Raw genomic sequence first — 16683 nt, forward strand, 5'->3', positions numbered from 1 at the left:
ATCCTCTCATAGAAATAAACATGTAATCTACCACCAATCAATGTATCACTAATTTCCTTTTTTTGTTTATGTTGTGCTCAAAGAAAGTATTATTTAAATGTCACATTAAATGTCAGGTTATGTTTTCATCTCAAATGCCTGCAAAGCAAATTTATGTTTATTAAATATTTAATTTATATTTATATTTATTTGTTTAATTCTTTACGGCAACGTCATGAAAAAAAAATCACATGAAATTGTAATAAAATGTCCTCTCAATCAATATACATACGTTTAATAATTTACTTACAGCCTTTCTATCTGATGTACGTCTCTTCTGTTACATACGGGAACCTTTGTCGTCACTGATGTGGGCCGTTCACGTGGTTCATTCCTTTCCTAGGAGCTTGTCGGAACGGGTGAATGCTTGGCGCGGATGGACCGGTGAAATTAGTCAAATTCACCCAAACCAACCTTCTCTTCATTCCGCGAGAAAGTCAGAAAAATGCCGGCATATTTCCAACGACCGGAGAATGCTCTCAAACGAGCAAATGGTGAGTCGTATATGATAATTTCTTAGATTTCCGCGCTTGCGTCCCAGTTATGTATTCACATTGGCTTGCCGTGGTTCGCTAGCTACGCATGGCGGGGAAGACATGTTGAAAGTATAGAGGTACACTCATTCAAGCCACCCGTGTCACTAGGCCTTTGAATAACACCACCCATAATTACGTTAAAAGGTGTCATAGCCCGGTCAATTCAACAACAGTATTTGAAATCTAAAATCACACCGATCAGATTTGTCTGTCACTGATGTTAGGCCGGGTGCGTCGAAAAGTACCTGCCATCTTGTTCACACTGACTAGCTAACATTAACGTCAGCACGTCCTAGCCTTGAAGGGTTAGCTAACGTATTAGCATATCCCCTAGCTAAGCTGCTAACTAGTGACACGGGGATCAACTTGTTCAACTCACTCGGAAGTCACTAATAATCGGTTTCGCCACATCAACTTAAAGGTAAGAGCTGCTGATGGTTAATGTTTTTAGCCTTGTCTTGGATAACTAACAAGGTAACTAGCTAGATTGGATCACCAAAACAGAAGGCCCAGCTAAGATTGGCTATCAATGGGCGAGTTCGTTTTGCATCGCCCTGTTCCCCGGGCAGGGTTTGCATATCTCAACCCCCCCCCCCACCCCCATGAAAGTCGGTTGTCACGTGATGTTGTCATGGCTAACATTCTCTACTAATTAATCTTGCAGTTATATTGTCGCTCGTTAGTCATAACATATGGCTGGTTTGGGGTGTAGCTAAATACCTACTATAGTAGCTAAAGTGCAGCTGGTAGCCTAGCGGTTGGGACAGTACCCGAAAGATCGCTGGTTCGAATACCTGAGCTGACAAGGTGAAAAATCTGTCGATGTGCCCTTGAGCTTGGTCCTTAACCCTAATTTGCTCTAGTCTAGGGCTTCCGTACTACTATTGCTGACCCTGTAAAACAACAAATTTCACTGGACCTGTCCGTGTATGTGATAATAAAAAGTCAGCTATCAGGGCCTCGTTTCCCAACAGCATCTTAAGGCTATGTTCATCATTAGAACGAACCTTCGTAGAAGCGTCGTTAAATCTCCTTCGACATCATTACTAAAGTTACACTTGAGAAAGCTTATAATCTAAAGACCACTTGAAGAACAGCAAAATATGTGGTTAGATGTGTTGTCCCCCCCTGCCGCGTCACTTTATACACAGACGTCCACAAAACAGAATCAAGATGTTTATCTGTCTCACGAAGTTGACTACAATTCCAAAGTTGCCAATGTCTGCAGTTGTTATAAACAAGCAAAGGATAAAAAGATGCTTCAAATGAGAGCCGAGATGACTGCTTTCAAATATAAATAGGCTAACTAAATTATAGGATATCTAGGCCCATATACTGTTATTTCAATGATATTGAAATCAATTTCATGTTAATTCAATGTTTTATTTGGCTACTGTCTGTAATTTCTGCCTCAATAAATGTAATGATGTGTAGCCTAATGTGTACAATGATGTGCCAAATCATGATTAAGTACGTTATTATAGGGTAAGCATTAGAATAAGCTGTCTCAATATTTGCGGCCACAAGTAATATCTTTCTAGGAGCTGATCTGTCATTATTGTGGAATAATTATAATATCAAGGTAGGATTTGAATGGAGAAAGCTGATCTGAGAGACGGGCGGACTGCCTTTCTTTCGATCCTCTCAGTATCGACACATGCCTCAATGATGCTCTAAGCAATGTTCTCTCGTTGCATCTTCGGCTGTTGTAGGAAAGCTGCATCGTTAAAACACTCGTAAGCCTAAATTCCAGCGATGTCGGCAAAACCGGACTCCGATATTTGTAATCTATTAGGTGTCCTTTGTGCATGAAAGTTATATTGCAGCAACGGATTCACCTTCAGAAATTTTTTTTTTATCCTTTTTCATGTAATGTGCTATGTTTTTACAGAGTTTTTGGAGGTGGGCAAAAAGCAGCCAGCTTTGGATGTTTTGTACGATGTCATTAAGAGCAAAAAGCATCGAACATGGCAGAAGATCCACGAGCCCATCATGCTCAAGTACCTGGAGCTCTGTGTGGACCTGCGCAAGAGCCACCTGGCCAAGGAGGGCCTATACCAGTACAAGAACATCTGCCAGCAGGTCAGCACACCAAGCCCTCTCTTGGACAAGCGTAAACGTGGCATACTATTGATCCTACAAAAGTCACTCGCCTGCCGGAGATAAGTATGACCCTCTATTTTGTTCTGTAGGTGAACATCAAATCCCTCGAGGATGTGGTTCGAGCCTACCTGAAGTTGGCCGAGGAGAAGACGGAGACAGCCAAGGGGGAGTCGCAGCAGATGGTCCTGGACATTGAGGATCTTGACAACATCCAGACTCCTGAGAGGTATTTAACCTTTTATTTAACTTTGAGATATGGGTCCATTTGAAAACTTTTTCCAATGTAATGGACTGATACTAGATTTCAGATATATTACACTATCTGTAAACTTGATTGTTACCACCTTTTAATAGCTGTAAACATGATAACTATTGTGCTTCACCTCTGCTGTAAACCATTAGCATGGTGGTGATGTGTGCACAGTGATGCAATGTTGACGGTGTAGTTCTATGAGCTCAAATATGACTTGACTACCTTGTGTGATCCTAGTGTACTTCTGAGCGCTGTGAGTGGTGAAGACACCCAGGATCGTACAGACCGTCTGCTGCTCACTCCCTGGGTGAAATTTCTGTGGGAATCCTACCGCCAATGCCTGGACTTGCTGCGTAACAACTCCAAGGTGGAGCGCCTCTACCATGACATTGCCCAACAAGGTGAGCACAATCTGAACTTTTAACCTGATGTACATCCGGGTAGGCAACTACATTCACCCAATTTGTCAGTGGATGGTCAGGGAGCAAAAATAATTATACAAATTTTCACAGCAAATTGACCACAAGTAAGCCCCAAAAGCATTTCCTACCTGATTACAGTGAGACATAAAAAAAATCAAGTGGAAATACTTCAACAGATTTCTGAAATTCTTTTTATTTTGCTGAGTTCTTGGTGATTCGTTTAAAAAAACAAATGAACCAAAAACTACAATCACTTTTACTGAATGTTGGGGGGCCCCAAAAATCACTTGCAGTCCCCACCAACTCGCCAGAGCCTCAGCAATGACATGGTATATACCCCTTTTGCTGACCCTTGATGTACATTTTCAAGTGCCCGGTTTGAGTGTAGGTTTGATGTTAGCTAACAATCTTGTTATTAGAAATATATATTAGTCTGAGATGCATAAGTGTTTAGGTTTACTCACCTTTTCTGGCACCATAATCAATTTATTGGTCCTTATCCTAATGTACTCCACAGCTTTCAAGTTCTGCCTTCAGTACACCCGTAAGGCAGAGTTCCGGAAGCTTTGTGACAATCTGCGCATGCACCTGGGTCAGATCCAGCGCCACCACAACCAGAGCACAGCCATCAACCTGAACAACCCTGAGAGCCAGTCTATGCACCTGGAGACACGCCTGGTGCAACTGGACAGTGCCATTGCCATGGAGCTCTGGCAGGTATGTCAAATGATTAGCTTGCAATGTTTAGTTGTAACAATGTTGCATCTCAAATACTTCTATTGCTCATTTTTTCTTTTTTCAGCAGGCAATTTTATCTACCTTTTATTATGAACATTGATTTTTATGTGTTGTGAATGGTGAAATTTGATTTTTGATTTTTACAGGAAGCTTTCAAGGCTGTGGAAGACATCCATGGTCTCTTCGCCCTTTCCAAGAAGCCCCCCAAGCCTCAACTTATGGCCAACTACTACAACAAGGTGTCCACTGTGTTTTGGAAGTCTGGGAATGCCCTGTTCCACGCCTGCACCCTCCATCGCCTCTACCATCTTTCCAGGGAGATGCGCAAGAACCTCACCCAGGAAGAGATGCAGAGGTATGGAAGCCCAGTCCTGACCAGTCTGTTGGAATGTGTGGCAAAAAGAATTACTTGAATGGCCATTCCCTTAACAACAACAAAACAATTCAGTCTTTTCATCAACCGGACTTATGGTTTCTCTCTCACCTTGATCACCTGTCGATCAGTCACCCTCACACCTCTGCCTCATTTGCAACTAATCAGAGCCTTTTTTTTTTACAGGACACTGCCCCCCTCCTCTTCATGTTAATGTGCTTTTTGTCATCAATGTTTGTTGATGGATAGATCCAAGGTTGCCAGTCAGGCAGTTGCTCACAGCTCTCCTCTCTCTCCCCCAGGATGTCCACAAGGGTCCTCCTGGCCACCCTGTCCATTCCCATCACCCCGGAACGCACAGATATTGCCCGCCTGTTGGACATGGACGGCATAATCGTGGAGAAACACCGTAGGCTGGCCACACTACTGGGCCTGCAGTCCCCACCAACCCGCCAGAGCCTCATCAATGACATGGTATATACCCACATGCATGGAACAGACTATAGAAATAACCATAGCTTTATGTTTGTGAGCAGACCGGTTAAAGTATGTCCCATATGTCAGTGTTAGGAGTTTGTATTCTAGTGCTGAACTTGTTTTAGTCCTGTGAACTACCCATACAGATACATTTGTTTACTACATAATTAACAATTCAAATAAACACTTGTTTTTCCATTGCTGAGATGCACTTGCATGACGTTAGCTTGTGACCCGGGTCCTAAAATAGGCTGACTTGGTTTTTACCCCTAGAGAAGTCAGAGAAAGTTTAACCAACTGCTGTTTCTTTTTTTTTTTAGTTGTCCTTTTGTCAGGGGTTGTTCACAGTGCTATGTGCATGTAATGTTTCCCCTTTAGGTTCGGTTCAACTTGCTGCAGTACATTGTACCTGAAGTGAAGGAGCTGTACAATTGGCTGGAGATGGACTTCCACCCACTGAAGCTGAGTGGAAGAGTAACAAAGGTAACATTTGAATTCAGACAAGTTACAATGTCGCAACATTGGGCAATTTGACTTGCAACGATTCAAAAAACAATATAAAATACATACCCATTACAACAATTTGTGTCATGGCTGATTTCATTTACCATTTTGTTTTTCTTCATCTATGGTATTGACTTTCCTCTTAGGTGTTGAACTGGGTGAGAGACCAGTCTGAGAAGGAGGCGGACCTCCAGCAATATGTTCCCCACCTGCAGAGTAACACCATCCTCAGGCTACTGCAACAGGTGACTTATTGCTCATTTTGGATTGCTCACTTATACTTTAATGGTCTGTCAATCTCTTAAACGATAACTGATGTCCTTGTAACGCTATACTGCAGGGATGGGCACTAGGAGGCCCGCGAGCCGATTTTTAAATACCACCCAAGGTGGCTTTAGTAATAATAAAAGAAAAGGTGGATTAAACTACATCTAAATTCTGATAATGTTTTAATCTACCTCATGTATTTTAAAATAACTGTCCTTTTTTACAGCACGCATTGATTGTTATTTTATTTTTTTGACTAACAAACGGTCAAAAGAATATCCCGACGTGTCTCTCAAGCCTCAGGATGTTGCCCATCCCTGCTATCATGTGGAATGCATGATTTCATTGATTGTTGCAATATGCAAATGGTGGGTCCTATTAACTATTAACTGTTTTATTTTAATGGGATATTAGGTGGCTCAGATCTATCAAAGCATTGAGTTCAACCGTCTGGCCTCCCTGGTTCCATTTGTGGATCCCTTCCAATTGGAGCGCTCCATTGTGGATGCTGCCCGACACTGCGATCTGCAGGTAGAGTACTGGACATGGATTTGCCAATAATATTCTCTGTACAATTTTGCACAAACACCCATGTTGATTTTTCACCTAAATACATAGGTTTTTCATACCTATACACTTTGAATTCAGTCAGTATTTCCACAACGAAAATATTAACACACTTCTGTTTGTTACACAGAATGGCACACTTGAAATCTTTTTGAAATGTCTTTTTCTAGGTTCGAATTGACCATACCACTCGGAACCTGAGCTTTGGTTCGGACCTGAATTACTCGACAAAAGAGGACTCTCCTGTGGGGCCGTTCTTGCAGAACATGCCCTCTGCCCAGATCAGGAACCAGCTGACAGCAATGTCGTCTTCCTTGGCCAAAGCAATCCAGGTCATCAAGCCTGCGTCCATGCTGGTGAGTACAGCCTCCCGTCGAGATGGCATTTGTACATGCACTGCTAGCCCTAATAAAAAGTAGACAACGTCGCTGTCCTCCCTGATAAAATATCAAAACATGCTTTCTATTCCATCATCCCATTGTGCATTCCATAAATTATTATAAGCTATTTAAGGCATTTTGAAAATGTAACATTTTGGGCCAATACTATATGTATTGTTCCGTGCATACACACACATAACCAATTCACATTGTGCATGAATAGGGGTTTCACGCAGTATCAATCTTTATTGCTCCTCCTCATTCTCGCTCTAACAAACCTATCCCCATCTCTCACTCTTCTACCCTCTTTGTCCACCATTTCCAGAAAGAGCGCGAGGAGCAGAGCCAGCTAGCCATCACCGCCTACCTGAAGAACGGCCGCAAGGAGCACCAGCGCATCCTGGCCCGCCGGCAGACCATCGAGGAGCGCAAGGAGCGCCTGGAGAACCTCAATATCCAGCGGGAGAAAGAGGAGCTGGAGCAGCGCGAGGCGGAGCTGCAGAAGGTGCGCAAGGCAGAGGAGGAGCGCCTGCGCCAGGAGGCCAAGGAGCGCGAGAAGGAGCGCATCATGCAGGAGCACGAGCAGATCAAGAAAAAGACCGTGCGCGAGCGGCTGGAGCAGATAAAGAAGACCGAACTGGGAGCCAAGGCCTTCAAAGACATCGATATAGAGGTAAATTACACACAAGCTCAACTAAGCTGTACACTCTTGACACCTGTCCAACATAATGCTTTGTTAAAAATGAAAAGATCACATTGAGATCGACGTTAAGACACGTTTTCTTCCCAATGGGTGAAACCCTTATCAGTACCGTAAGTGTTTGCCTGGAATGTACACTGAACAAAAAATTATATAAACTCACCATGTAAATTGTTGGTCCCATTTTCATTTGCTGAAATCAAAGATCCCAGAAATGTTCCATAGACACACAAAGCTTATTTCTCAAATGTTGTGCCCAAATTTATTTAGATCCCTATTGGTGAGAATGTCTCCTTTGCCAAGATAATCAATCCACCTGACACACCCTGTGCTGTGGACAATAAAAGGCCACTAAAGTGTGCAGTTTTGTCACACAACACAATGCCATAGATGTTTTGAGGGTGCATGCAATTGGCATACTGACTGCAGGAATGTCCACCAGAGCTGTTGTGCCAGAGAATGATAACTTCTCTACCATAACGTTTTAGAGAATTTGGCAGTTGCCCTCACAACCGCAAACCGCTCACCCACACGAAGCCATACATGTGGTCTACGTGTATGGCTTCGTGTGGGCGAGCGGTTTGCTGATGTCAACGTTGTGAACAGAGTGCCCCATTAGTGGTGATCGGGTTATGGTGTGGGCAGGCAGGCACAAGCTACGGACAATGAACACAATTGCATTTTATCAATGGCAATTTGAATGCACAGAGACGCTGTGACGAGATCCTGAGGTCCATTGTCATGACATTCATCCACCGCCACCACCTCATATTTTAGCATGATAATGCACGGCCCATGTCGCAAGGATCTGTACACAATTCCTGGAAGCAGAACATTTCCCAGTTCTTCCATGACCTGCATACTCACCAGCCATGTCACCCATTGAGCGCGTTTGGGATGCTCTGGATCGACGTGTACGACCGAGTGTTCCAGTTCTCGCCAATATATAGCAACTTTTCACAGCCATTAAAGAGGAGTGGGACGTCATTCCACAGGCCACAGTCAACCGCTTGATCAACTCTGTGAAAGAGATGTCGCGCTGCATGAGGCAAATACTGACTGGTTTTCTGAGCCACGCCCTACCTTTTTTATAAAAGGTTTATGTGACCAACAGATGCATAGCTGTATTCCCAGTCATGTGAAATACGTAGATAAGGGCCTAATGAATTTATTACAATTGACTGATTTCTTTATGAACTCTAACTCAGTAAAATCTTTGAAATTGTTGCATTTATTTTTGTTGAGTATAGATAACATCTGAAATCAAAGTTTATTGATCACGTATACAATTTTGCAGGTGTTATTGCAGGTCAGCGAAATGCTTATATTTCTAGCTCAAATTGCAACAATATCTAGCAATACAATATACACATAATCCAAAAGTAAAAAGAACAAGAAATGTAAGAAATGTTAGAACAAGCAATGTCGGAGTCCGGAATATAAATCTATATCTAGAATGAGTTTTGGAAATTAAGTGTGGATCTACAATGGTGAAATGAACTAACTATTTAACCTCTCTTTTCACAGGACCTTGAGGACCTGGACCCTGACTTCATCATGTCCAAACAGGTGGAGCAGCTTGAGAAGGAGAAGAGAGAGCTTCAGGACCGCCTGAAGAACCAGGAGAAAAAGGTGAAGACATTTACATTTCAGCAAATGTATATTCCTTGTTTTTGGTCTTGCCTGTTAAACAGGTGATGCATAAAGACCTCCACTGGGGGGAAAATGACTCGCTCAATGTTTCATGTGTGGACTGGTCCTTGCAGATTGACTACTTTGAGAGGGCCAAACGTCTGGAGGAGATACCCTTGATCAAGAAGGCCTACGAGGAGCAGCGTGTCAAGGACATGGAGTTATGGGAGCTCCAAGAGGAGGAGAGGGTAAGACAATATATTTATTCGTAGTCTATGCCTTTTGTGTTTAACATTCACAAAGCCATTGTAGATGGCAATCACGAACTGAACGCTCTAGCAATGGAAAACTGTCAGGCTGACTGGTCCATGTTTTTCGTGATGAATTAAAAAATATATATATATATATATTGTTACACAATGGTCAATGATTATGGTCCATCTGTTTTGTAGATCAGCAACATGAAGGTGGAGCGTGAGAGGGCCTTGGAGCACAAGCAAAGGATGTCCAGAATGATGGAGGACAAGGAGAACTTTGTGGGCAAAATAACAGATGCTCGAAGCTTCATCTACGAGGTAAATGCCATTTTTAAACCGGGTAGTTTGGCTCCTGGATGCTGATTGGCTGAAAGCTGTTATACCACGGGTATGACAAATAACTGTCTTACTGTTCTACTTACATTGGTAACCAGTTTATAATAGCAATAAGGCGCCTCAGGGTCTGTGGTATATGGCCAATAAACCACGTCTAAGAGCTGTATGCAGGCATTGCGCATAAGAACAGCTCTTAGCCGTGGTATATTGGCCATATACCACAAAATGTCAAAACCCACAATGAAGTGCTATATATGGGCGGGATAGCGAACATAGCTACACTTTAATACTAAAGTCAATATTAGCATGTGAAGTAGCTGTAATATCGCCTAAACAAACTGCACTATCAATTTAAGTCTACAATCTCACCATGATTAACCTGCAGATCAATATGCCTCAGAGTGGAGTCTGACAATCACAATAGACTATATGTGGAAACACCCTAACACACTTCTCCTATTTGTCACTCGTCAGTCCATTGCATGACGAGTGACAAACAGGAGAAATGTGTTAAGGTGTTTTCACATATAGTCCTCTTTAAAAGAACCAATCTCAGCCCTCTTTTTAAACTGAACTCTGTGGTTAAAAAGCTAAATATCTCAGTTCTCTTTGTATTCACGCTGCTATGTTTAGAAAGGAACCAAGATCTTTTTCCAACATTCACTCAATGCATTGTGGGTTTTTACAAAGTGCAGGACAAGCCATTCCATCAGAATGTGTGAACGGACAGCTAGATATTCCATATACCTACTTACATTTGGGAAGCTAATAGATTACAATTATGGATCACCTTTTAACTAAATGCAATCAGAAGATACTATTAACATTTACATATTGGTAATGGAATAAATAGCAGAAGAATAACTGCAGATTAAATAATGCTGTAATTGAAAATTGTACACCCAATGTAGGCTACTGACCCTTTAAGAGCTAGAATATATTTTGTGCTCTGTTGTGTTTTCTTATCAAATGTGTTATCTTCTCACACTATTCAAACCTCACAATCGAATGAACAGCTTATGAAGCTCTCTTAACCTATAGAGCACATCGCAAACAAATAATCTGAACTAAACTCCGCACATACAGTATTTTGGAATTTCTGTGCATCCCTGATAATCGCTAATCAATATCCAAAAACGGCGCACACTTTTTCTGTGAACCTGCACAACAACATTTTCTCTCTTGTGGCACTAATGTGAGGGCCTATGGCGGGGGAAACGGTGTTGCAATAGTCTGTGTGGCGCGGGATTAATACCAAGCAAACCTGGGGAGCTTACTGTTCACATTGCCCTGAAAAAGGGAACCGGACCACAGAATTCAAGTGAACCAAGCTCTTGAAGAAGAAAAAAATAGCAAACCGCACTGAGTTCACAAAAATTGTCTGAAAGGTGTGAACACCGTTAGACCCCATGTTAAATTCCACATTTCTTGAGGTAGGAATATATGGTCATTGGAGAGAAGACACCCTCCCACGTTATGACATCTTCCCGTATTGAAATCTGACATGTATGTTTTGGCAATCTAAAGGTCCTATTCCTATTAACTTCCAGTGTAGCGAGAGCAGCTTTATCTCAATGCTACGTCTTAACCGGCTGCATTTCTGCCTGCTTGAACGGCAATATCGCAGATCAACATGAATTGGCCCAGGGAATCGATAGAACATCACTCAGCGACGTTTTTGTGCAATGTCACATTCAACATGGGTGAATATTTACTTTAAAGAGCTTCAGTTGCTGCAAATAAAGCAGGAATAACCCCTAAAAAAGTGTTAATTGCCAATGTAGTTCTACCATGAGTTATTTTCATTTTTGTATTTTTTATTTTATTAAGAATAAGCTCTTTTTGTTTTATTAAGAATACACCTCAATATTTTTGTTCTTGTTACCATCCAAGGAAAAACTGAAACAGTTCCAGGAGCGCTTGGTGGAGGAGAGGAAGAAGCGTCTAGAGGAGAGGAAGATCCACCGCAAGGAGGACCGTCGCAACACCTTCCACCGCCAGAAGGAGGAGGAGGCCCAGCGCATCCACGAGGAGCAGCTCAAGAAAGGTACCTCAGCGTCACACCTCAGGCCCAGAGAAGACTTGGTGTATCTAGTATGGATGTCAAATGATCTTAGATCTTGTCAACTCTGATGTTTCTCTTAAAGATAATAGTAGGTAATAGTTGATGTCAATGGAAGATATCTGCAAAAACTTAAGTTGTGCGCACAGATTTTGGGTCCCAGTGTGTTGGTTGGTGTTTGTTCATCTGGGTGTCCCATGTGACGGTTGCCCCATTTAGTCTTCAGTGTCCTGTTGTCTGACTCGACATGTTTTCCACGTGGTGTTGCAGAGCGCGAGGAGCGCGAGCGCATCGAGCAGGAAGCACGCGAGGCAGAGGAGGCGGAGTACCAGGAGCGCCTGCGCAAACTAGAGGAGCAGGAGAGGAAGCAGCGAGCCCGGCAGCAGGAGATCGAGGAGCGCGAGCGCCGCAGGGAGGAGGAGATGAGGGCCCCTGCCAGGTCTGAGGAGAAACCCAGAGGAGAAGCGAAGGTAGCCTACTACACATTCTTGCCAACATCTCCTCCAGAGCACTTTCTCACAGCTTAATTTCTGTTGAGTCGAAGATGGCTCACTTTAGAGGGATGTTAAAATAATTATAATATTTCTACATGGGTTTATGTAGCAAGTTTTGTTCGCTCAGTGATGATTCTCCTTCATTGATCACTCAAAAGAGCGACATGAAATTAAATGCACTTCTATTTCACCGGCGAACTGAGAGCGAGAAGCACAGGCAGCCATCTCAACGTAAAAAGTGAAGTTTGTTGACATTTTGGGTGGAAAGTGGGACATGAATGTACTCCATTCCCCTGTTTACTTAGTTATGAAGTTACAATCTCAGGTAAAGGTATGAGATGAAATTATCATAATGTTGCAAATAATGTTTAAAAAATATATATAAAAACTTATCAAAAAAAAGAAACATCCTCTCACTGTCAACTGCGTTTATTTTCAGCAAACTTAACATGTGTAAATATTTGTATGAACATAACATAACAAGATTCAACAACTGAGACATGAATTGAACAAGTTCCACAGACCTGTGACTAACAGAAATTGAAAAATGTGTCCCTGAACAAAAAGGGGGTCAAAATCAAAAGTAACAGTCAGTATCTGGTGTGGCCACCAGCTGCATTAAGTACTGCAGTTGTTACCCCACTCTTCCACCAAGGGACCTGCAAGCTCCCAGACATTTCTGGGGGGAATGGCCCTAGCCCTCACCCTCCGATCCAACAGGTCCCAGACGTGCTCAATGGGATTGAGATCCTGGCTCTTCTCTGGCCATGGCAGAACACAGACATTCCTGTCTTACAGGAAATCACGCACAGAATGAGCAGTATGGCTGGTGGCATTGTCATGCTGGAGGGTCATGCCAGGATGAGCCTGCAGGAAGGGTACCACATGAGGGAGTAGGATGTCTTTCCTGTAATGCACAGCGTTGAGATTGCCTACAATGACAACAAGCTCAGTCTGATGATGCTGTGACACACCGCCCCAACCATGACAGACCCTCCACCTCCAAATCGATCCCGCTCCAGAGTACAGGCCTCGGTGTAACGCTCATTCCTTTGATGATAAATGTGAATTTGACCATCACCGCTGGTGAGACAAAACCGCAACTCGTCAGTGAAGCGCATTTTTTTTGCCAGTTCTGTCTGGTCCAGCGACGGTGGGTTAATACCCATAGGCGACGTTGTTGCCGGTGATGTCTGGTGAGGACCTGCCTTACAAAAGGCCTACAAACCCTCAGTCCAGCCTTTCTCAGCCTATTGCGGACGGTCTGAGCACTGATGGAGGGATTGTGCGTTCCTGGTGTAACTTGGGCAGTTGTTGTTGCCATCCTGTACCTGTCCCGCAGGTGTGATGTTCGGATGTACCGATCCTGCAGGTGTTACATGTGGTCTGCCACTGTGAGGACGATCAGCTGTCTGTCCTGTCTCCCTGTAGTTCTGTCTTAGGCGTCTCACAGTACAGACATTGAAATGTATTGCCCTGGTCATATTTGCAGTCCTCATGCCTCCTTGCAGCATACCTAAGGCACATTCACGCAGATGAGCAGGGACCCTGGGCATCTTTCTTTTGGTGTTTTTCCAGAGTCAGTAGAAAGGCCTCTTTAGGGTCCAACGGTTTCATAACTGTGACCTTAATTGCCTACTGTCTGTAAGCTGTTAGTTTCTTAACGACTGTTCCACATGTGCATGATCATTAATTGTTTATGGTTCATTGAACAAGCATGGGAAACAGTGTTTAAACCCGTTACAATGAAGATCTGTGAAGTTATTTGGATTTTTACTAATCATCTTTGAAAGATGGGGTCCTGAAAAAGGGACGTTTTCCTTTTTTTGCTGTGTGTGTAATCTAAAGGTAATGAAAGTTGTACACTTTTCCTCTCCAGGACTGGGGTGCTGAGAAAGAGGAGGGAGGTGGAGGATGGAGGAGGCGTACTGAGGTTGAATCGGAGAGGCGTCGCCCTGTGCCTGATAAGTGAGTGGGACTTAATTCAGACTGTATTTTTGAAGAATTTCATCTGGTTAAAAATACTTTTTGTTCACTGGTCAAAAAAATCTTTTATTACTCTCTATAGTGACGCCGTACCAGATAAGTGAGTGGAATTTCATTCAGATTGCATATCTAAAGCATTTTACCTGGTTTAAAATACTTTGTGTTCACTGGTCAAAGTGACCTGTCCTATAATGATGCTGTTCTTTCTCTCTCTAGGGACTGGAGAGCCGATGGCGGCGAGGACAAAGACAGAGAGCCACCCTCCAGGAGAGGAGGAGAAGGCCCTCGCCGAGGTGGAGCCGACGACCGTGGACCCCCACGCAGGGGATTTGGGGATGACGACCGCCCCCTGCGCAGAGGCATGGACGAGGACCGTCCACCAAGGAGAACCTTTGGGGATGATGACCGGGGTCTTAGGAGGGGGGGGGACGAGGACCGCGCTCCCCGCAGAGGCTTTGATGATGGCCCCAGGCGTGGCTTTGACGAAGACAGAGGTCCTCGCCGTGGCTTTGACGACGGCCCCCGCAGAGGCACGGACGAGTCTAGGGCCCCCAGGCGCGGGGCTGATGATGACACCTGGGGCCCCAGGAGAGGAGGAGATGACGAAAGGGGCGGGCCCCGTGACGACAAGCCATGGAAGCCAGCTGGCCGGCCCGGTATGGATGTTTCCTGTTTAATCTGTCCCAAATATGGATAATTGAAATGTGGTTGAATGTTTGTCTTGTGTAGTATGTTGTGTTATTGAAAGCCCGCTTCCTTGTACTTGTTCTCCTATAATTGTATTAATTTATATTTAATAAACTTCTAATAGTAAATGTTTGTGTAGTGGCAACTTTTGCCAGTTCTTCTTACACGTTGTGCTGGATCATGGGCAGTTGCTCTGGTGTCTGCTTCAGGTGGTGGCTGGCGTGAGAGGGAAAAGGCCCGCGAGGAGAGCTGGGGTCCACCCCGCGAAGGTAGCAGCAGCAAGGAGGGCGAAGAGGTCGAGAGAGAGGAAAAACAGGAGAGCGAACGCTTCCCTGAGCGCCGCCCACCCAGGTCAGATGCACAGTATGTGGACTACAAACAGCACCACTGTGATGTGGAGCCTCATACTATATGATCAGGAGTGCCCCTAAACTGGTGGATGGTTTTACTCATATAGTGAAAGCTTACTAGTCTTACAGGTGTTTTTATTTAAAAGAAATATGCAGTAATCGGGGACCTCTGTTTTCAGGGAGGAGGGAGGTGGTGGTGCTTGGAGAAGGCCGGGTGCTGATGATGAGGTGCCCAAGAAAAGCTGGAGAGACTCTGCTCGTCAGGAAGAGCCTGACCGCGAGGATCGCCCTCCTATCCGTCGAGAGCGACCTGAGCGCAGGGATGACCGTGACCGCCCCCCACCCAGCAGAGAGCCCGAAGAAGGTAAGATAAGCCTGCTCAGTCCTTTGCAAACCTACCTTACTAGCCACATGTTTTAAAATGTCAGTATAAAGTTTGGTTTTAAACCATTTAGCCAGCTCTGTATTCATTGCAAGCATCAACCAGTATCAAGCATCAACCTATTAATGCAGCAATACTCATACATGCCTATATCCTGAAAAATGAGACTACTGTAACCCCTGTTCTCTGGCAGTGTTTCCAATCTGGAGGATGTATTTTTAAACAGTACTTAGTTAAGATGCCACCCCCTAACGAGACAGATTCTCTGCCCACAGGAGGAGGCTCTTGGCGCCGTCCCGGCGACGAGAAGCGTGATGTGCGTAAAGAGGAACGTCCGGCTCCCCCCAGACCCAGAGAGGGTGAGCGTGAAGCGGACGGAGAGAAGAGCTCCTGGCGCTCGGAGAAAGACAAAGAGAACGCTGGTCGCGCCAAGAAGACCAACGAAGAGACCGACGATGACGGCTGGACCACTGTTGCCCGCCGCTGAGTCCACCCTCTCTCTGAGCATCTGCTTCCAATTGGCCCCACAATGACTGTTGTACACCTCTATTGCTGCCAGCCTCCTAGTAATTTTACCTTGGCATAAGCTTGTCTTCTCATCAACGATCTCTATTGCCATTGAATATGTATTTTTTGCTAAAATTAAGGTTGCTTCTTAACCTAACTAGTTAATTCCCATTTTGATGTGCATGCTTAGAGTATACAATTAGTCTCACTTAATATCTAGTGTGTGGTTCTATCTTAAAGCATTCAACCATATTTGACACAATGAGTTGCATGTTTATAGATAAATACGGCCTTTATTAATAAAGTACTTTGCTCAACAGTTGATTTTCTTTCTTTGCTCACTCAATTTCTCTGTGAATGCTCAAGGTCTGACTGATTGTGGTAGCATAGCTAGTAGCCACTTTGTAGAACTGCTTACACTTGGTCCTTTTTGAAGGATGCGCAGGATTTGTTGTTTTCCTGGTAAGACGAGTTTTGGTAACTTTTGGGTTTTTACTGGGCTGCATCAAATGTGGCATTAACCCTCAAGCTAACAACATTTTACATGCACTATAAATACCAAAATATGGACACCCCTTCAAATTAGTGGATTGGACTATTTCAGCCTCACCTGTATGCATACGGGTGTATA

General features: G+C 43.9%; 1 protein-coding gene across 7 annotated transcripts; it reads left to right on the top strand.

Annotated features, from left to right (window-relative positions):
- The first annotated feature begins 347 nt into the window (after window positions 1-347).
- LOC109899592 (eukaryotic translation initiation factor 3 subunit A) lies at window positions 348-16374 on the top strand. Of its 7 annotated transcripts, none has more exons than XM_031835863.1 (23): window positions 348-533; window positions 2467-2657; window positions 2768-2904; window positions 3169-3332; window positions 3871-4070; window positions 4238-4446; window positions 4767-4938; window positions 5320-5424; window positions 5592-5690; window positions 6127-6243; window positions 6450-6635; window positions 6985-7332; window positions 8887-8991; window positions 9126-9239; window positions 9444-9566; window positions 11478-11631; window positions 11917-12116; window positions 14020-14108; window positions 14209-14226; window positions 14343-14782; window positions 15023-15176; window positions 15343-15527; window positions 15821-16371. In XM_031835863.1, exons 1-23 carry the CDS (start codon window positions 485-487, stop codon window positions 16030-16032), a joined length of 3771 nt encoding a protein of 1256 aa, XP_031691723.1. In that variant the 5' UTR covers window positions 348-484; the 3' UTR covers window positions 16033-16371. The 7 variants fall into 7 exon arrangements, with proteins under 7 accessions (XP_031691723.1, XP_020350549.1, XP_031691720.1 ...); XM_020494960.2 differs by having other exon boundaries at window positions 352-533; window positions 15023-15164; window positions 15821-16374; XM_031835860.1 differs by having other exon boundaries at window positions 361-533; window positions 15002-15176; window positions 15821-16374.
- Window positions 16375-16683: the final 309 nt, after the last annotated feature.

This window comes from Oncorhynchus kisutch, linkage group LG11, assembly GCF_002021735.2.
Source record: "Oncorhynchus kisutch isolate 150728-3 linkage group LG11, Okis_V2, whole genome shotgun sequence".
NCBI classification, from domain to species: Eukaryota; Metazoa; Chordata; class Actinopteri; order Salmoniformes; family Salmonidae; genus Oncorhynchus; species Oncorhynchus kisutch.

What these genes read in the sequence shown, in the direction of transcription:
- LOC109899592 (XM_031835860.1), top strand. Translation starts at nt 485, where the DNA reads ATGCCGGCATATTTCCAACGACCGGAGAATGCTCTCAAACGAGCAAAT. An exon ending in AACATCCAGACTCCTGAGAG is followed by an intron (nt 2,905 to 3,168) that starts GTATTTAACCTT and finishes GTGTGATCCTAG; the next exon opens with TGTACTTCTGAGCGCTGTGA. An exon ending in GAAGCCAGCTGGCCGGCCCG is followed by an intron (nt 14,783 to 15,001) that starts GTATGGATGTTT and finishes GATCATGGGCAG; the next exon opens with TTGCTCTGGTGTCTGCTTCA.